Genomic DNA, 21,773 nt, shown 5'->3' with positions numbered 1-21,773 from the left:
TATTTTTGAACTTTTCTAGGGGCCTTAGAATGTTGGGAGACTTATCTGGCTTTCCTTAGGGAAAAATGGGTATGGATAAAATGTTATAAATCTTTCTAGGTCATCTGCAAAGTTTCTGGGAGAATTCTTGGTGCCACCACTCTCTATGGTGTACCCATATCCATCACAGTGCCAGCTCTGCCTCCCCTCCATTAGAGGTCAGTATACAGCAAAGCTCCCTTAGCTGTGGGCAAACTGTGGGTTTCCTGGATGATGCCTATGCTCAAACAGTACAAAGACTCCTAATGTAATGACTTTTCTATCTCAGTTGGCATTTGCCCAGTCTATGGTCATCAATTTTGCCCTCTGATAATATAATAGCAAACCTGGCATTAGTTGCTTTTTCTTTTCACACAGTTTCACCAACATAGCATTCATTCTGTACATCATGCATGTCAGGATCAGAAGATGGTGTAAGACTCTCTGGAACTGGAGTTACAGGGATGTACTGCCATGTGGGTGCTGGGAACCAAATCCAGGCTCGCTGCAAGAGTGGTAAGCTCTCTTACACACTGAGCCATCTCTCCAGTCCCTTGAAAGACTTTTTTTTTTAAACCAATGAGAATAATACTTGTTTATTTTCCTAACTGGAAAATATCAGCTCTTCCTTGAAAATACAAATTACTATGTCTAGGACTGCTTTTTAGAAAATGTTTGGGATTAGCTTTATTGCCTTGTGTTGTATGCCACACGAACAACCGGCTCTTCTTGTTGGCTGCATTATTCTTATGTTGGCCTGTCAACTTACTCTCACCAGTAATAAATTAACCATGACTGGGACACACCTTTTACCATCCAGATAGTTTTCATTTTTCTCTGATACATCCAAGGGAGGTGTTGGAAATGAGCTTCTGGGCAAGAGCTCTTGATCTTCAAGGTAGAAAAGTCCCTTCATAGCCCTGCCCAAAAGGACTATGGCAGACACTCTGGGTCCAGGCTTCTGATGGTGTCAGTTTGAAGCTGAGAACATAGCAATAGGCTGAGTCAACATTCTCAGACCTCAGGAGCAGACAGTCACACAAGCTGCTAACTCAGGACTGAGTGGAACAAGAATTCATTAGGAGGGAATATCCTATGTTCTACATATATATAAGGACCACTTATTTTTCCACATAAGCTACTATAAATCCTGGCAAGTTAAAGGCAAAATGCAACACTTGCCTTTAATAACTGAATGTGATGTCCATAAGTAATATATTCCTTTCTCTGCCTGGCACTCCTCTGGATTTGGGGAAGTCCTGTTGAGAATTTATTTTTACAGCAACATAATTCTTTGCATAAGTTTCATAAGGAACTGTCTTTCTTGTTGCTGTGACCTAACTGGAAATTGTGGTTATAAGACTAAGGACTTTCATCAGAGAAATGTAAATCAAAATGACTATGAGATTCCATCTTACACCCATCAGAATGGCTAAGATCAAAAACTCAAGTGGCACCACATGCTGGCGAAGATGTGGAGAAAGAGGAACACTCCTTCATTGCTGGTGGGAATGCAAACTTGTACAACCACTTTGGAAATCTATCTGGCGCTTTCTCAGAAAACAGAATAGAGCTACCTGAAGACCCAGCTATTCCACTCCTTGGAATATACCCAAAAGATGCTCCACCACACAACAAGGACATATGCTCAACCATGTTCATAGCAGCCTTATTTGTAATAGCCAGAACCTGGAAACAGCCTAAATGTCCCTCAGTTGAAGAATGGATAAAGAAACTGTGATACATTTACACTATGGAATACTATTCAGCTATTAAAAACAAGGAAATCCCGAAATTTGTGGACAAATGGGTGGAACTAGAAATGATCATACTGAATGAGTTAACCCAGAAGCAGAAAGACTCACATGGTATATACTCACTTATAATTGGTCACTAGTCCAAAAGGCATGTCCATGGAAGTCTTCATTTACCAGGAGATTGGGATAGATGTGAGGACATCCTACTGGGACTCTAGGTAATAGAAATGTAGGAGAATGGGGAAATAGAAGGATCCAGAGGATCTTAGAAATCTACAAGAAGAATATCATGATGGGCAGATCTGGGTCCAGGGGGTTCTGCTCAAATTACTGCACCAACCAAGGACAATGCAAGCAGTAAGCATCAAACCCCTACTCAGATCTAGCCAATGGACAGGACATTCTCCATAGCTGTGTGGAGAGCAGGAACTGACTCCGCTATAAACTCTGGTGCCCCATATTTGACCACTGCCCCTTGGTGGGGAGGTCTGGTGGCACTCAGAGAAAGGATAAGCAGGCTACCAAGATGAGACTTGATAGGCTATGACCACGGAGTAGGGAAGAGGCCCCCCTCTGTCATAGACCTAGGAGAAGGAATAAGATGAAAGCAGGTGGGAGGGAGGAATGGGGGAATACAAGTGATGTATAACAATTTAGTTGCAATCTAAATAAATTAATTAAATTTTTAATTATTTTAAAAAAGAAGAACTACCCAGTGGGGAAAACAAAACAAAAAATTAAGGACTTTGCCATCAATGTCATACTTGAGAGTAGTTATTTACTCAGGTAGAACCAGAAACTTTTAAAGAAGTCAGGTTAGCTTTAAGAAGATGACCTGACAAGGCCCTCACTGGCAAATAGACCCGACTTCCAGCTTAGGCCCTCAGCCTTACATCTGCACGTGGGGGTAACTTTTTGGCAGATGCAGAATCATATGATATTAAGGGGACCCATAATAGATTTTTTTTCTAAACTTATAGATACTACAGGTGAAATCTAGGAGTGAGCTTTTGGCTTATCTTTTCTATATGATACATATCATATATACTTCTATCATATATATAATATATACTGTATATTATATCTTTTTACCATAATTAATATATCAAATATACCATATATGATATATATGATAGAAAAATATTACATATATACATATATATGTGTGTGTGTGTATATATATATACACACACACATACTTATAATTTTTTTCCAAGTCTAGAATTCCTCATGAGAATTTCAAACAACAAACTCAGAAAGTCTGCCTGGTAAATTTTCATTCTTGCTATACCTAATTAAATACCTCTGTGAGACCTTTGGTGTCTTATAAGAAGCTAATCATCAGACACACACTTCTTCAGGTGACCCAATTATTGTCCTGTTTGTTGCTTTGCAGGAATCTAGAGCTCTTTTCAAATGGCAGGCAGTTGATGAATATGCAAACTCCGTTTTGCTTAATGAAATTTTAATTGACTTGCTCCGCATATGTGGAAAAACCAGTTTTTGTACCTATCTGTCAATCAGAGTGGATCGTGTTGTGTTCCCAAGTTGCCAACCCTTATCTGACTTTCAATCCTTCCAGATCCTTTTAAGGTCTAGCCTTAATCCTTCAAACTGGCATTTCTAATTTTTCTCTCTGCCACTTGACCTAGTTCCCAGATTGCTCAGGAACTCCAGGTCATGGCTCCAGGTCCCCATAGCCAATCATTTTTTCCCTTGAAAATGCACTGTATGGTTTAGTCCTACATACAGTCTTTCCTCTATCTTACATCTATCCATCCCTTCAAGGACTCACTGTTGTATCCTACCTTGAATCTCCTGGCAAAGGTTCAGCAAGAAACCTTGGACACAGAGTCTCCAAAGGCACAGATAACCTGGTCCAGGAGCTCCAAGCACCTCCCCTGGAAGTTCTGCAGTTCCAGCAGAAAAGGCAGTTCCTCAGTAAAGAACCATTCTGGCAAGAAAGAAGGTATTCTAAAGACAGACACTTGTGCCAGTTGCTTTGGCTGTCAGACTGTAGAAACGATTGCCCCTAAGGAATTAAAATTTCCTTCCAGGAATCCTGCACTGGGGGCGGGAAGGGAAAGGCTGAAGCCCTGGCACCAGCCAAAGGGGCGAGTTGCCTCCCAGGAAGATATTTCACATAGTTCTGACATGTTATCCAGACTATACCTTACAGAACAGACTGAGTAGATATGGAGATGGGTCAACAATGTCAGGAATACGCCTCAATCACGGCTACTCAATTACACAGAGCTCTTGTCTTCTATTAAAGCTAAACTCAACCTAAGCCTCCTGGACTTTGAGGGCCACACAATGTCTTTATTTGTTCCTCCTCCCAGTGTGGCCACATTGAAGAAATTATCATCTTCCTTTTCTCTTTCCTCTTTGGGGGCTCTTTAACTGCCATACTGGGGAGGGGTTCAGAACCAGGCTTCTTGGGGTTTCCAGAATCCAGGCTTTGATTCCAATAAACCTCATCTTAGAATCCACTGGACTGCTAACCCTCAGGATTTGACTCCCAACTCTGAATGTACCTTTATGGTAATGGCTCCCTTCTCATAAATGCATCTCTCTCTCTCTCTCTCTCTCTCTCTCTCTCTCTCTCTCTCTCTCTCTCTCTCTCTCTCTCTCTCTAGAACTCTGTAGACAGACTGGCCTCAAATTCACAGAGATTTGCCTGCCTCTGCCTCCTGACTGCTGGGATTAAAGGCGCGAGCCACTGCCACCCAGCTGCATCTTTCTTTTAAGGTGCCGTAAACTCTGACTTTTGCCATCATCACTGTCACGCAGATGGTACAACTGGTTTAGCAGGAACAATGCCACACTCTTGGAGAAACTATGCAGAGACCTTCACCCCGCTCATGAGATGCTGAGCATCCCGGAGCATTTCAGGGTTGAATGGTGTTCACCTTGAACAAAAAGGAGGATTGAATTTTACCTGAGCGCCATGTTCCTCAAGAAATCACCTTCATTTTTTGTCTTCTGAAAAATGTCAACCCAAAGCCAGCCTACTCTCACTGCTTCCCTCTGTATTTCTACAACGGATGGAGAAAGCCTTGTCTCTCCTTCCTCCATAATCCTGAAAGGCTCGTCGGTGGCTCCCCTTGCATCTACCTTTATAAACTCCACGTCCTCCTTCTCTTCATGAGACATTCTTCACTAATGAACAACAGTCTAAATAAAATTATCCCCTTAATTGTCTAGTACACGTTGTCTTTCATCCAACAGGGCACTCAGTGGACCTTAATTAAAGCAAAATGGACAAGTTCTTAGGGACCAAACCAGAGACCAGCGTCCACAGCCACGCCTACTGCTAATTGTATCTTAGCAAACTCTCCAGGCCCATAGGGCAACCAAGTTGGTGTGTAAATTAAGCAGTTCTTTCTCATAAATCACATGGGAATTCTTGATCTGTTAAGGAGACACTTGTGACCATGGTGGTGTTTTGAGTATAAAATAATTTTACTTTTGATTAAGAACAGACGTTTATTGCATATTTTATAATACTGGATACAAATCAGGTTTAAAAATCCCCAAATTTAGTTAAACTCTGTGGGAACTGCTTTTCTTTCATTTAAAAAAAAAAAAATCCAAAAATTTCAATCTAATAAATGCCATTTTGGATTTCTCTGTGACAGTTATGCTGGTTTAAGATTTTCACTGCCATTAAATTAACTCTTCTCTCTGCTCTGTAGCAAGATCACTTAAAGGAAAAACCAGCACCACTTGCAGAGCCACAGTGTTTGCATTGGTTGTTTCGGTTGAGTTTCTTTAAGATCCCTGGTGCTGCTATGTTAATTATTCTGGCTAAATTCTAATATAGGAAAGTAATCTCTTACTGATCCAGACTCCTGTTTACCTTCCTTGTGAATCAACAGTGTGAGCATATCAGGCTGCTCTATCAAATCATCTGTAGACAGAACAGTTTGATGAGAAGTCTCCATGCCTTTGATTGACCTTCAAATCTTCTTGTGTGGGATCTTGCTTAGTGTGTGGACCTAAGGATCATTTCTCATTCTCTCTTCTCACTAGACTGTCCCTTCCCTCCTCACCTGCCACTTTCTCTTTTATTTTTTTATTTTTATTTTTATATGAATTTATTCATATTACATCTCAATTGTTAGCCCATCCCTTGTATCCTCCCATTCCTCCCTCCCTCCCGCTTCCTCCCCCTACTCCCCTCCCCTATGTCTGTGACTGAGGGGGACCTCCTCCCCCTGTATATGCTCATAGGGTATCGAGTCTCTTCTTGGTGACCTATTATCCTTCCTCTGAGTGCCACCAGGCCTCCCCATCCAAGGGACATGGTCAAATATGGGGCACCAGAGTTTGTGTGAAAGTCAGATCTCCTTCTCCACTTAACGGTGGAGAATGTCCTGTCCACATTGCTGGTGGGAATGCAAACTAGTACAACCACTTTGGAAATCTATCTGGCGCTTTCTCAGAAATATGGGAATAGAGCATCCTCAAGACCCAGCTATTCCACTCCTTGGAATAAACCCAGAAGATGCTCTACCACACAACAGGGACATATGCTCAACCATGTTCATAGCTGCCTTATTCATAATAGCCAGAACATGGAAACAGCCTACGTGTCCCTCAGTAGAAGAATGGATAAAGAAACTGTGGTACATTTACACTATGGAATACTACTCAGCTATTAAAAACAAGGAATTTCCGAAATTTGTGGACAAATGGATTGAACTAGAAATTATCATAATGAGTGAGTTCACCCAGAAGCAAAAAGAGTTAAATGGTATATACTCACTTATATCGAGACACTTTCTCTTTTATTACAGAGGAGTTTATATAATCCCATGGGGTTTTTTTTTTCCTGAACTAAAAACCTTAATGAGTAAATGATGTGAATTTGTAACTCTTACTAGCTGTCTAGCATTAGATAACTTGGTACTTAATTTCAAGAAATTTTAACTCAAGGAGTTTCCTCATCAACAAAATAGTACAAAAAAAAACTTCACAGGGTGTTGTGAAATGTGAACTGATACTTGCAAAGCTCCCCCTGCCAAATGCATCTGTTACACAGTAGATAGTGTGTAGTGTCAGCTACCATGTGCATTTGCCAGTAGATACTGTGTAGTGTCAGCTGCCATGTGCATTTGCCCTGGACATTATAACATATTCCATGGACTTGGAAACATTTTCTGTCCCTTCTAAGTTATAGACACACACATCCAATTGACTGGTTCAACATTTTGTTGGGTTGAATAAAGCATACCATAGCCATTATATCTATGTTCAAAACTTTACAGATGTTATAATAATGGTAGCTGGGATTAACTTCAAAGTAATCAAGGAAGGGAGGGTAGGATGTATGCTGTAGGTAGATGAAATAGCATCAATCATAGCTTGACATTCATTAAAGCTGGTAGATGGTACAATGAGTTCGTCATAATCTTCTCTCTACTATGGGACATGATCGAAGATACCCATGACTACAAATTCTAAACCCAGTCTGCCCAGTGTTGAAGTTCTATCATTTCCCACCTTTCCTTTTACTCTGGCCCTTCTTTTTTGGTTCTTGTCCCAACTGGTGGCAATTTTTAAAATTCTATATTCAGAAGATAATGATGAAAGACATCAAAAAAAAAAAAACAAAGGATAACAAGAAACATTTTAAAATTCATTTTACATTTGTGTTTACTGGTCATGAACAAAGCTTTGAGGAAATGCTATCGTGAGAGCAATGCCTAAAACAGGTGGAACCAAGAGATGTGGAAAGAATTCCCTACTGAGTCAGTGGTCCACAGCTAGTGATAAACTTCAGTAAGAGAATCCAGGTCATATAAACTTTCCAAAGAGAGCTTCATACAGAAGCCTTCTAAATCTTCTGTAGTCTAACTACATCTAGTTGGAAGAACGATATCAGCCTCCCCACAGCTTATCAAACCCAAAATCTATGTTCATGTTTATAAATTCATTGAGTAAGCATCTTTTGGTTGGTATGTTATAGGCTGGAGACACTGGGGAAGGCCCATACTTCCTCCTGATTCTCAGATAATGATTCTATAGTTGAGCCAAAACTAAGGTGGCTCTAAATTATGGCCTTCCTCGAGAGTTACCCTGGTCCATAGTGACCGTGTGCCTCTGTTGCCCACCACAGCCTGTGCTTTCAGAGAAACAAGAGCATTGCCAAATACTCATTAAATGCAGCCTATTTAAGTGATAAGCCACCTCCTCACTCTTTTATGGCCCAAAGCTGACCTGAGAGGGAAAGAGTCAGCTTTTTAAGTGGCATCTTCCTCAATGGTCCTTCTGAAGCAGAAGCAGGTTCTTAGCAGGTCCTCTGTCTACACTCTGCCTTGAGTTAACACAACTATAAAATCAGTCTGCTGAATGGTTACAAGGAGAAAAAGGAGACCTCCCAATATTTCTACTTCTACCAAAGGATCCCAGGGTATGAGCAAGGGGACATGCCTAGTGAGAGGGACAACTATGAAGGTGATGGGCATTGGACTCCTGTGACCCCTGAGACAGTGGTGTGCCCCTCAGTGATGGATGCTGTGGAAACAATGACATACATACACACATATATGCACACATACATACACTTACACACACACACACACACACACACACACACACATACACAGGGACCTGACATTACTATGACTTGTGAAAAGTTGAAAATTATTTCAATCCTGGTTGATCAACAAACCTAAGAATAAACATTCTAGACACTTCACATGGTGGCCAGCCCCTTCCTTAGACCACATGCCCTCTTCACAGTTCAGCATCTATAGACTTCATACCTAGTCCTGTTGGGGTTCAGTTGCGGCCTGCCCTATAATTTGTCCTAACCCAATGCCAGTGGTAGCTCAATACTGTGAATAACATCCCTGAATACTTCCACAGAAATGTGGGCAGAGGGGGCATGGGATTCCCCAGAATGTTAAAGGGAAGAAAAAAGAGGACATTCTGAGCTGGCAAGACTACTTTCAGAGTCCGGAAGGTCTGTATCCCGAGATATCAGCATCCTGTGATGGCAGCAATGCGTCCTTTCTGCCTTTCAGCGTCCCCCTGGTCTGATCCTTTCTCTTTGTTGTATCCAGTGATATCGACCCTATCTCTCTGCCTCATTGTTGCCTAGCATTTGAAGTGGCATGGTGATCCTGGCCATGCTAGTCACCAAGCAGTTTCTTCCCTGCTTTGGCTTCATGGACAGCGGTGGCTGATAAAGAAAGCCCTCTGTGACACCAGGGGTGGGGGTGGGTCTTGCCCGGTCCTGCAAGCGTTCTGCCCGCTGTGCTTTTAAATGATGAGAATGGGGTGGCAGACAAAGTGCCATACACTGGAAGGGCTCACAGGGAAAGCAGTGCGTCCCCCCTGAACTTCAGACTAGAAGCCCAGGAACTGCATGTGTACACAGGGGAGAGAATGGATGGATTCCGTCCAGAACAAGCTGTTGTAACATGTTGAGAATTTGGGGTTAAAAATGGTGTTTTTCAGGATTTTAGGAAGAAGATAAACACTGTCTAGCAGTATAGAGTGAAATTTCAGCTCACTAAAAGAATTCCCTTTGACTGGTATGAGTTTTATTTGATAAAGGAATCTAAAAGCAAAATTGAAAGTTTCTTTAGCTACTCATGTAATAATGCGATAGTACACACACACACACACACATACACACACACACACATACATACACACACACACACATACATACACACACACATACACACACACACACACACATACACAAACACACACACACACACACACACACACACACATACACACCTTCAAAGTTCTCCCAGCACTCTACCCAGTCCCTGTAGTGCCAGGATTTCAGCCCAGGGCTGGTGGAAGACAAGCAAATGCTCTGCTGGGGAGGCCTAGCTCCAGCTGGGTCAGCTAACTTTATCAGAGCGAAGCTTTCCTGGAAAATGCTTTACTTCCCAGCCCTGGGCTCCCAGAACTCCCTTTTAAGGTTTGCTTGAGTGTCTCTTCTACCTTACCTTCAGGGACCTCCGGGTGAAACAGCCTGCTCTGTGGTGCTCAGGCCTTTGAGCTTTGGAGATGCCCTTGCTTGCCATGTGATTTCAGCTCAGCTCCCACTCTGGGCCTCTGCTTTATTTACAGGGGCGGGGGGAGGGGGGGAAGTGGGGGGGAAGGAGCTCCAAATTGGTGTTAGCAAGGAGTCTCTTTCTGAGGGAACTCTAGCTGAGCTGACCGGAGTGCCTTGAGTTCCCTGTGCTCTGGAGAGGCACAGGTGGAATTAAGACCAATGGTTTTCATCAGCAGAGAAACTAATCCCTGGGGAAGAGGAAGTACTCATTAGTGGGATCCTCTCCCCAGTGTTGCCAAAGGTCAGCTTCCTGCCCAGGCTCTACTCTCCTGAGATTAAAGCCCTGCTGGCTCTTTAAGAGTAAAGAGAAAAAAATCTGTCCTAAGCATACTGCCAGAAAGCACACTTTTCTGGAAATCTGAGAGGAGGCACAACTGACCTTCCTATGAGCTAAGCTCTCAGTTTTCGGTGCGGGGGGGGGGGGGGGGGGGGGCTAGCGAGGGAAGGGGGTGGGGAGGGGTTGGGTTGAATACTACTAAGTCGAAAGTTTCCTGCATGTGCCTGAAAACAGTAAATTGCCCACGAACCTCCCAACCTCTTTACTGCTGCTCCGCATCCCAGAGAGGGCTGCTTCGTGTTTTTTCTGTTTTCTCACCAGTTACTGAAGCAGTAATCACAGAGCAAAGGACAACCGATTAACAGTGACAGCTCCATTACTCCATTTGTACCATTCTCTGAGCTGTTTGATCCAGCGCCTTCTCTCATCCCGGCACCTCTTGCATGCATTAAACTAGTGTTCTCTAAGCTCTGGCCTTCGTTGCTACCTCAACATCTTCATCTTTGACTTTTTCTTGAAACTATTAAAAAAAAAAAAGAAGAAACACACACACACACACACACACACACACACACACACACACACACACAGGGCCTCCCTCCCCTCCCCACCTCTCATTGAATGAAGAAGGGAGCTGCTGAAGCAGAGGGTTGCATAAGTTTCCTTGATATAAAATGGTAGCCAAGTTCAGGCCAAGTACCTTGTGGAAGTAGCCAGGGCTCTAGGAAGCCCCCCCTGCCAACCCCCACCAGTGATACATCGGCAAGCAGCTCATTAGGGGAAGCAAAATAGATGCACTCACTCTTCTTTGATATACCTTAAACAGTACTTTACCGTGTTAATAATTTCATAGGAGATGAAAAAGAATTGCAGTCAACTGCCCAGGACATTGACCATGCAAGCCAGAGACTGTCATTTGACATCTTTCTATACCATGCCACTGTTAGGACAACAGTAGTCACTAACAGCTAGTATTTGTTAAATTCTGGGAACATCTTCATTCAGCCTCTATTAGAGAAAGGCAGTGAAGATTCTAGAAGCCCATCAAGCTCTTATGAGTCTTTGTTGCTACGACCATTTGCAATACTGTTTTGGCCAGTAGTTTGGCAAAGCCAAAGAAGGGAAGGTGTGTGTGTGTGTGTGTGTGTGTGTGTGTGTGTGTGTGTGTGTGTGTGTTGGAGTAGTGTCTTAAAATCAGCTCCTAGTGTCTCAACTTCTGGGGCACCCAGCCAGTCCTGAACTTGGAAGAAGTAACAGTTCTCAGTGTTCTTTAATAAACAAAATACTTCCTTTGAGCAAATAAAAGGCACAGGCAGGCCTTGCTCGCACAGCAGCTCAGCCCTGGGGCTGGGGAGCTCTGATAGCTGCTTGTACGGGAGGGTCATCTTTCCGTTCCTTCCTCCAGCCCTGGACTATGGGGAAAGCACCTCTCAGTACCCGTCCGCTTAAACTGCTGGATGCTGTCTAGCAGCTGGAGACGCCAGGCTAATGGTCACCCTCCCTGGGGATACAGGCAGGTAAAGGAGAAGCAAATGCTGCACTTCATGGGAAGACAAGATTTAAAGCTTTCATTCTGTGTTTCTTAACACAATCCAAAAGCATCTTCTAATGTACAAATGCATATATTAAGTATCATATATCTTTTTTTAAATAATCCTTCATTTCCTTCCTATTACAAGACCTTTCAAGGTCAAATAGTCATAAAAGCGATATTTTAAAAAGAAATATATCGTTTCCTTTTTAAATCAAGCCGAAATCCAACTTCTTTTCTAATTTCGACCTTCCTATAAAGCCATCTTCAACCATTTCCCTTCCGGATTATCACTTCTTAGGGTTTTGGCAAGCAATCCACAAATCAGTAGTGGTAGGGAAAATATTTATTTTCTAAAATCATTACCTTGACAGGCAAAACAAAGCATGTTCTCAATTTCATTCAGAAATACATTTTTTAAAAAAATACATAGACCAATATGGCCTGCCCAGACATATATTCAACATGGTAAATATAAGGAATAAGTTGTTTGAATATAAATATCTATAAAAAAAAATAAGTACATCAAAATTCAATCTATCCTCTTCCATTAGCCAGCTACAGACAGGGACGTACTTTCACTGCTCTAAGGCACAGCCAGATTTTCAACATCTTTCACAAACAACTCTGTAACCACTCTGCTTCCCAATGTCACAAGGGCAGGGGCCGTATTCTCTCATAGATCAGAGCTAGCAGATTAGCACAGAAAGTAGCATAGGAATCTACTACTGCCTGACAGATTGAACCAGACTTCGATGAGGTGAGGATTCAGTACAATGGATTGGGAGCCTGGTGGCCGGAGAGGAGCGAGTTCAGGGAGACAATAATTAGAGGTGGGGACTATGCATGACAGTGCAGAAGAGTGAGGTAGATCCGTGTTCACCAAGCGCATCCTAATGTACAGTAGTAACAGTTGCTCTGAGTTTTGCATTTTACGACTCAAAAAGAAAGTCTTTGGTCCTCTTTTCTTTTCTTTTTTTTTTTTTTTTTAACTCAAGTGTTTGTCCTTCCAGTATGTTTTTAATTTGTGTATTCCTCAGAAAATTTTTGCATGGATTTTGGAGTTTCTCCCTGAAATGTACCAGGCGCCTGAGTCAGACACACACCCTCCCTAAGGACTTTCTGCAGGAACTCTGATGTGGAAGCGCCTTGCTCTCTGGGTGATGGCACCTAGAGTGGCACCACGTCCCTGCTCTCTGAGGGGTCCGCTGTCTTTCTCACACAGCAAGAAGAGGCAAAAAGCAGTTCACTACCAGAAGATGCAAATAAAGACAGGTTGGGGAACACCTCAACTTTTCTTGGAATGCTTGGAGCAGGGATGCTGGTCCTTTGCCAGTTGGAACGAGAAACTGTAGAAGCCAGACGGCTGTTCTTGCTAAGATCCCAGCCAGCATGGAGAGTTCAGAGTCAGCCACGGGGCCTGCTCGACAGAAGTGGTGCCTTCCACAACACCAGGAAGCTCTGTAGTCAATGTGCTCGGTTGTGTGTCAACTTCTGGTCTCTGTAGAGTTCAGCTTTCAACTTTGCGACACGGAACGATGTCTTGATGCTGTTGCTGATGGCCTCCAACCTATTAAAATAGGACAAGGGAAAATAAATGTTATTTAAATGCACACGCAGAGAGAGAGAGAGGGGCGGGGAGGGAGGGAGAGAAAGAAACCACTCCTTGGCTAAAGAAACATCTAAAATTAGAAATCAGCACAAACATACTCAGTCTAGTTCTTGGCGTTTTATACCAGTTGTGACAGTGTGGTGCTCTTTGATAAATTCTCACGCAGTCTCAATGACTATTGTGTGAATAAACCCAGCCATTTATGCCTAGCACTGCGGAGAGGAAGCCTATGAGAATGTCTAAGCGGAGTTAAGCACTAAACACTATGTTTAAATAGCTTCATCCTACCCCATGCCTCCATGGAAAAAAGCACACTGGCACCTTCTACAACACCTAAGAAATAGACGCTAACAGGTGGATAGAGAGACAGAGAGATTGTAGGAAGACCTGAGCGAATACTTGATCACAATTTTAAAGACTGTATAATTTAATTTGTGTGTGTGTGTATGTGTTGAACATATGTGTATGTGTGCATGCATGTGTGTGTGTGCGCGTGTGTGCGCGTGTGTGCGCGAGTGTGTGCGCGTGTGTGCATGCATGTGTGTGTGTGCGCGTGTGTGCGTGCACTTATGAGTAGGAACACAAAAAGAACTGTAGCATCAACTACTAAAATTGGTATAAAACAAAGGAACAAACAGGCACTGATCCTCCTCAGGTCAAGCCCTTCCCCATGGTCACATTGGACTGGGAACACTTTGGTCTTGGAATACCTTGCCCCTGGATTTCTTGGAGAAGCTTCTAGAGACAGGAGTATATGCCGGGTATGTACAAGGGTCCCTTACCACTACTACCACCACCACCCCACATTCTCAGTTTCAAAAGTTTAGACTTTGCAAGGATCTTCAAGAAGCTGCTTGGAGCCACCCTGTGGGGTTGCTCAATCCAGCTATCTCCTGTGCCACAAGAATCAAGGGAAGGCCACTGGATCTTCAGATTTCCATATTTAAACAATATTAATAGGATAAACCTGAAAAGTGGCATGTTCTAAATCTCACCAACCTTACTTAATGGCTTTAGTTCCCCCTTGGCCATTTGAATAACTACTACTTTTTTGGATAACATACATAATTTTGCTGTTGTTGTTGTTGTTTGTTTGTTTTTGTTTTTTGGGTTTTCTTTTTGTTGTGGTGTGGGTTTTTTGGTTGGTTGGTTGGTTGGTTGGTTGTTGGTTTTTCAAGACATGATTTCTCTGTGTAGCCTTGGCTGTCCTGGACTCTCTTTGTAGACCAGGCTGGCCTCAAACTCACAGCTATCCACCTGCCTCTGCCTCCCGAGTGCTGGGATTAAAGGCGTGCACCACCACGCCCGGCTCATACATAAATATTTTAAATGTCTTCTCCCTGACATGATTTCTAGTTTCTTGAGGCGAGCAGAAAAGAACCAGACGGAGGAAAATAACTGGATATGCTCAGCTGCTAATGCTGCCCCTTTAGTGTGGAAGATGCACCTATAGACCGAACAGTGTGTACTGAGACACGGTGGGAGCTGTCTGTACTCAAGCAGCTGAAGAACCCTTTGCTCTGCTAAGTCTGCAGACCGTGACGATTCCCACTAGGAAGGATTAGGACTGGTATCCAGGTTAATAGGCCCTGTGTGCTTCTTACCTTCGGACTTTTCTTCCTTCCACCAGCTGCTGATAGATAGACTTCTTTCCCGGCTTGGAATAAGCGTCTCTTTTCCCGATGTCTCCTAAGCCTTTCTGCATGGTGTTCTGGGCTCTGTGAAGACACGTGGGGTAAATAAACCATTTTAGCAACGGTATGCTGAGACTCACCTGGACTCTACATGTCTCTGCTACTCTCTAAGGTGAGAAGGCAGTCTCATAGGAAGATGGACAGCTAACTGGCGGTCAACGGGGTTTCCACTCACCTGAGTTCCTTTCCTGCTTGGCAGAAACTCCAGCACTTCTTGTCCTTTGGGTGGGCACACTGACATCTATTCCCATGGTTGGTGGCCTTTGTGGGAAGGAAGTCCTTCAAGGAACGCTTGGACCTGGAAGGGCTTCCCAGTCCATATGGAACAACACGCCTATTGTATGGAACGAGAGGAGAAAAAGATATTAGCTTAATTAATAACCTTTCAAAAGACACGTTCTTTGGGCATACAATTCAGAGAGCACTTGGACTGCTCATGATAGCAAAGTATGGAAGCCATTTGGCATGTCTGCCTGTCAGTGGTCCTCAGTGTACTTCTTCAAATGGAAAAACAAACGCTTTTTTTCTGAGTCAACGAAATTCCCATCTCAGTCCTTAACAATATTCTATTTCTTCTAGACATGGTTTTATTCCAAATTACACCTCTGTTTGGGTTTCTGCTTTGTCTTTTCTCCCTTCTCTAGTATGATATGGCTGTGGGGGCAGAAAACAGAGGGACTGAAGCAAAACCAAAACACAAGATTTTCTCCTCCAGTCATGTGTGATAACGCTAGCCGAGCGGCCTGGTGGAGCGAGGCACATTGGCACATTGCTCCTGGAGTCTGGTAAAACTGATTGCCTTATTAAGGGCTTCGTGCCAAAATGCTCCCCCAATAACTTGCAACAAGTCAATTTCAATTCTCACAAGGACTATGGTCCTCTCCTTGGTAGAAACACAACTAAGTGGTTTGGGTCTCGTTTGGTTTGGAACTTGGCCCGCTATTGTAGATTGAATAAATGCGTTTGTTCTTTCTGATGAGTGGACTAGTGTTGGGGCCGAGAGTAAAACAGCCTGTGCTCATTCCGAAGGTGGAAGAGAAACCTAGGGACAGTGTTCTGTCCTCTGACCTGAAATACACTTTTCTAAAGAGAAAAGAGAAAAATAGGAAGTTTAGGACCCAGCTCTAGCCCTGCTACCAGCTCATTCCTGCACAGGGGACTCCAAATTTTTTGTTTCTTCTTCATTTTTCTTTATGTATGTATTACAACTCTCTGCAACATCTACTCCAGAAAGGAATAGATGTCAGTGTGCTCTTCTGAGAAGTGCAGCGTAGATTTGCCTACATAGGACTTAGGCTATTTGGCCACTAAACCCACAGTGAGAGCCTCCAGCTAAATCCTTCTATTCCTCTCTTGCCTTTAAATGCACAGCCCCTCCCTGCTCGTCCTCAACCCCTTCCATCTCCCCCACAGTAAGCTGCCTGACTCCCAGCATCTCAGAAGACCATCTCCTAGATGGCTAGCACTAAGCTGACCTGTCTCAATCAGCATCGCTCCCTTTAGAAGGCACTTTTGTTTTTTGTCTTCAGAAATGCTAAAGCCAGGAGGTCCCACAACAGGAACTCCAGCCTGGGCTCCAGGCTCCAGAAAGCCGGAGCGGTAAAAGGATGCCTAGAGTTACAATGCCCTCTAGAGACTCACTCGGGAGTGTTGACCCAGATAATGTCCAGGTGGCAGAAGTAGACACACTCCTTGTCCATCAAGGAAGAACAGGAACAACGCTTGGACCTGCGGGGTCTCCAGGATGTGCTGGGAGGGGAGCTCGTCCCTCCATTCTCAGCTCCGGGGCTGAGCTCTGCTCCTAGGACAGCTGTGAAGAGAAAGAGGGTTGGGGGTGAGTCTCTCGTCAGACGTCCAGAGTGAGCACCTGCATCACAGTATTCAGGCCAGATCTTGCAGCGCAAATAGAAGCAGACAAGGCACACAACTGCCTGTAGCCAGAAACACAAACAGAAGGAAAGGGCTTTCTTTGTTCTCTATGCTTAACAGGACTTCACCCTTACCCTGGCTGGCTTATCCACCTGCAGGGAGATTACATACACACACACACACACACACACACACACACACACACACACAGAGAGAGAGAGAGAGAGAGAGAGAGAGAGAGAGAGAGAGAGAGAGAGGGGAGAGAAACGGCCCCAGCCTTCTGAAGAAACTTTGAAGGGGGGATGATACTGTCTGGTAGAATTTTTAGGGAGTCCACACCTGAGACTTAGAATGGCACAGCTCCCATAGATTAAACTGGCTAGTGGCCACAAGTAAACAAGGTAGACTGCCTGTTCCTATTCCTAGCTTTGGGGCCACTTTCCCTACTCAGGATAACCTCCTTAGGAGTACCCACCACTTTCCAGCTTGTGTAAGGGCACAAGTGGTCTAGATGGCATTTGGGTGCCTCTTGACATTAGGCTAGACCCCAGGGGGGGGGGGAGGTGAAGAGAAATGAACTTTACAATAGTCACAGCAGGTGAGAGACAAGCTGCCACTAAAGGAAGAAGAGAAGCAACAGCCCGGGACCTAGGGAAGTACTCTGTGGGTTCAGAATTTGGAATCTTTGGGCAGCACAGCTTGCATGGGACATGACACCTCCCTCTGGCCCAAGGCAGCATCGCCTCTTTCTATGGACAATTTAACCATGCAGTTTATCTGCGCGGTTTTGTTCACTTCAAACGATCAGACACATTCCATCCCTTTGACATCTTTTCTCTTTGGTTAGGGTCATGAAAAAACAAAAAAAAAAAAAAAAAAGTGCATTGACCCTAAAAAATTAGGGTGGGAGGAGAAACCAGCAGATGCGCTCGCACTGTCTAAATCCTTAATTCAGGCAGGAATGACCCCAGCCCCCCTCCCAGGACAGGTGACTACAACTGAGAATAGAGCCTACAGTACTTGAGGATGCCAAAAACCTGCCAAATGAAACCTTAAGTCAATAGTGACAAATTTAAAGAAAACATGTGCTTCGCCCTGAAACCGCCTGCGGGGTTACTCAGCACATGGTTGATCGGCAGGTGACTACTCACTTTGTGCTTGCGTGACCTGAAGAAAATTCCTTGGCTTTAAGCTGGAGTGTTTAAATAGTTTGCACGTTAACACACTTTCAAGACAGCGTTTGAATAAATTCCTAAATGCACCGTGAAACCCTAAACACGCGTTATTTCAAATAGATCATTGCCTCAGTTGTAGCGACTAAGCAATACTGCTACAACGTTAGTTTGAAGGTGTGTGATATTCAGTTGTAGTTAGTTGTACTCAAACAGAGATTTTATTTCTTTCTCTGGCACGCAGAAGCAATTGCAAGGCACTTGCTGTTCAAGGTTCAGTAATTAAAAAAAGAAAAAAAGAAAAGAAAGAAACGACGGTTGGAAAACAAGAGAGAACAGCACAGCGCTGGAGCAGAAAGGTTCGCAAGTGGCGCCTACCTGTTTCTGGAGCTCCTTGGAAAGCCACAAACAGCAAAGAGAAGATCACGGGAAAATAATCCATTCTGCAAAGGGATCAAAAGAAGAAGGGAAAAAAGAAAAGAAAAAAGAAAAAAACTCGATCGCAAATGGAACTCAGTGCAAAACGAAGAGGACGGTGTCTGGTCGCTGTGATCGCCTCTGGTTGTTGAGATCTCAGCGCGGTCCGCAGCAAGTGGCCCTCTCACCGGAGCGAAAGCGTCGCGGGCAGCCTGGGAGGCAGTGCGCTAGGACAGCAGTTTAGTCTGGGTAGTGCTGGCAGCGTTGGTGCAGGAACGCGTCTGGCTCGGACAGCTCTCGGCCGGCTTTTTATATTGAACCCCTATAGAGTGGGGGTAAACAGCTCCGACTTTATTCCAGCCCCAAACAATGTTATTGTGTGATTAGTCACCCACAGGCAACGTGCTGCCGGAGATAAGACCCGGCTCTAGAGGAAATCACGGCTAACTTCAGAGGCAGACGCCCGCCGTCTGACAATCCAGGGGCAGGGCTAAGAAAAAGAAAACACCCACTAGACAGAGACCTCTGCAAAACCTGCACCAAGCGGCAGCCCGCTTCCCTTTCGCAAGCTGCCAGCCCCAGAGTTCAAGAATCAAGAGGTTCTCCAGAAGAAAAGTCACCCCATTGGAATGAAAAGTATGAAGTACAATTAAATAGATTGTATTGTGCGCGCGGGGGTGGGGCGGGGTGGGGGTGGGGGCTGATCATTGTTCACTTCATTTTCCTTTTATGTCTTTCTAATTTGTTAGTCGGTATCAAACAAGGGGGGGGGGACACTCGTCCTCTTTCGTCCTCTTTGCTCGTCACTCCCTGGTGCTTGGGGAGGGGGACGGTAGATTATTTTGGAAGATCAGTCTGCTTTTCTAAGCCCCCTTTCCTCAAGTCTTTTTTTTTTTTTAACTGAAGTTCCTAGCATCTGAGGTAAGAAAGACTCATTAAGGAGTTAGCAAGGAAGGAAAACTAAATAATAGTGATAGCAACAATATGGTTTTATGGTTTTGTCAGGCGTACCCTTCTCTCCCTAGTATCACTGATTATAATTACTTCCCGCCCCCCCTCCACCCCCCCTAATACTTGTGCCCAGCCTCTCACTGGCACTTGCTATAACTACAGATCTTGAGAAATGGCAGAAACGAACACCAGGGGGAGATGAAGAGCTATGGGGGGGTTATGTTTTAGTAGAATAAAACAATTAAAGGCTTGGCTTCTAAATGATTGGAAACAAGCCGTGGCCAGGCCGGGCAGAAAGAAGGGCAGAGAAAGGCACCGCCGCCTCACATACGAAAGAAAAGAAAGAGTCTCTTTACTTTGGCAAACCCAGCGTTCTGTGCATGGTAGGTAGCTACAAGGGGAGTGTGGGGGAGGGAGGGACGCCTATGCTGAATAAGTGGATCGGATCATATACCTCACCGGTTAATAACGTGTTTACATTTTCCAAACAGTTTCCTGTCTATTTTGCCATGAAATGCTCCCTCCCCTGGGTGCCCACGGGTTATTAAGGTACAGGTGACAACATGTCTTAATGAATGGAGCAAAACACACATAAAACACCTTGGGCTTTTCAATAGGCTTCACTTCTCAAGTGTGGAAAGGGAGGAGCCCAGGATCCCCTCAAAGTGGTTTCCCTGTAAAGGTTCAAGGAGCTATACGAAGACTTAGGGATGTGGCCAGAAAAGCCCCTCCTCCGTGCCATCTTGTTTGACTCCACTTTTCCCTGGCCTGAGAAGCCAATACAGACTCTTTCTAATACAAGACCCACACAGGGAGAGCCTAGGCAACCGTATCTTCACCTCTACAGTCAAGAGGCAGACTGGATAGCAGTACCCAAGCTGTGGACAGAGACAGGCTTAGGCCCAGTGGGTGACCTCTTAGGAAATCTCAGCAGGGGAGGACACAGCAGTAGTGCCAGGTCCCTAATGAAGTCTGTCCCTCATGAGACACTGCTAAGGCCTGGAGACACTGGAGAAGAAGCCGGAACCAAGAACTATCCCCCGCCCACACCTGAGGCCCAGGGCCACTGGCAGGCCTCTCTGCCTCTGCATTGCTTACCTCAGCCCAACCCCCAGGGGGCCCAGGGGGTGACTGCTACCCCCTAGAACTGGGCCCCAACAGGAAGCCAGCTCTGCCCACCCTAGCTCCTCAGGGTGATCTGGAGGACGGAAGAGTTGATGTCACCCTTCCCAAAGTCCAAGTTTCTCACCAGCAGGAGAAAGGCAGCTGGGAAACTTGTACAACTTCATGCTCCCCGCTTACCCCCTACATCTTCTGGCCAATTTGGCCAAACACTGGCAACTGTCCAGACCAACCTGTCCTCAGCTCACCCCGGAAATGCCCAACCCAGTTCTCAAAGGCATCCTTCAGCTGGGGGAACCTCTGCAGGTACCAGGGGCACCAGTATCAAGGGGAGAAAGGAAGCAAAGGGGAGCGGTACAGGTGTCTTCCTGATTGCCCACCCACGCCTTGTCTAGCCATAGTGCACATATACTCAAAATAGAAGAGTAAATGTCGGCAGCCTTCCACTCTGACCCACCTCTTCTAAAGCTCCTGAAAGCAAATTACAAATGAAAATAAGCTGTTAGGCCTGGGAGGGCCCCATCTTTACAGGTATAATCTACCTTTCATGTTTTGTCCGGAATTCCCTAGGCCTGTGTGTCCATACACTGTGTGTGGACAGAAGGGTCAGCTCTGCCTCCCTGCCCATCTCTCCATCTCTGACCCTTGCAGCAGCACCCCCTTACCTTCCCATGAAAGGAAGGGGGAGCCATCATTCAAGCCCAGAGAGGGAAGCTACTCTAGGCAGCGTCCTCAGATAAAATTTGCCAAGAGGAGGGGAGGACAGCAAACCGGTTTTACAAGTTAGATGGTCCCACCCACCTGCACTTAAGATATTACTATTAGAGAGGCTGAAGGCCTGAAGAAAGGAAGAAAAGTGCATGGAAGTGTTAGAACAAGGGTAATGCCTTCCCTGAGTCCATTCCACTCTTCAGAGAAGTCCCAGGGAAACCACACTTTGCAGCTTACCACCCTTCAGGAGGGAGAAAAGAAGCAAGCGAGATGGTTTTTTCCCTCCCATACAACCGCTCCTTGTTGGCTTTATTGTTCCTGCTCAAGACGTTACCCTTGAATGCAGGGAAACTGCCTGATAAATCTGCTTTTATTATGTTTTTCTTTCTGTATCTTTGGCTGCATATTAATAGATAGCTATAAATAAAACACCCTGAGCCTCAAATACAGAAGCTACACAGTAGCAGAGTGTACTGTTTTTAGCACTCTTCGACTTTGGTCTTTCTCAACTTTTGCGTAATAAAACTTGCAACTCTGCCAAGCCAATAAATTT

General features: G+C 44.6%; 1 protein-coding gene across 1 annotated transcript; it reads right to left on the bottom strand.

Moving 5' to 3' along the window:
* Positions 1 to 12,922: 12,922 nt before the first annotated feature.
* Edn1 (endothelin 1) lies at positions 12,923 to 18,922 on the bottom strand. Its single transcript, XM_051170493.1, has 5 exons — positions 18,398 to 18,922; positions 16,620 to 16,788; positions 15,154 to 15,312; positions 14,889 to 15,002; positions 12,923 to 13,242 (listed from the first exon to the last, which is right to left on the bottom strand). The coding sequence occupies exons 1-5, from the start codon at positions 18,459 to 18,461 to the stop codon at positions 13,140 to 13,142; spliced, it is 609 nt and encodes a 202-aa protein (XP_051026450.1). The 5' UTR covers positions 18,462 to 18,922; the 3' UTR covers positions 12,923 to 13,139.
* Between the last annotated feature and the right edge of the window lie 2,851 nt (positions 18,923 to 21,773).

This window comes from Acomys russatus, chromosome 3 (assembly GCF_903995435.1).
Source record: "Acomys russatus chromosome 3, mAcoRus1.1, whole genome shotgun sequence".
Classification (NCBI taxonomy): Eukaryota; Metazoa; Chordata; class Mammalia; order Rodentia; family Muridae; genus Acomys; species Acomys russatus.
Note: the sequence above shows the minus strand (reverse complement) of the source record. Positions and strands in the feature narration are given on the sequence as shown.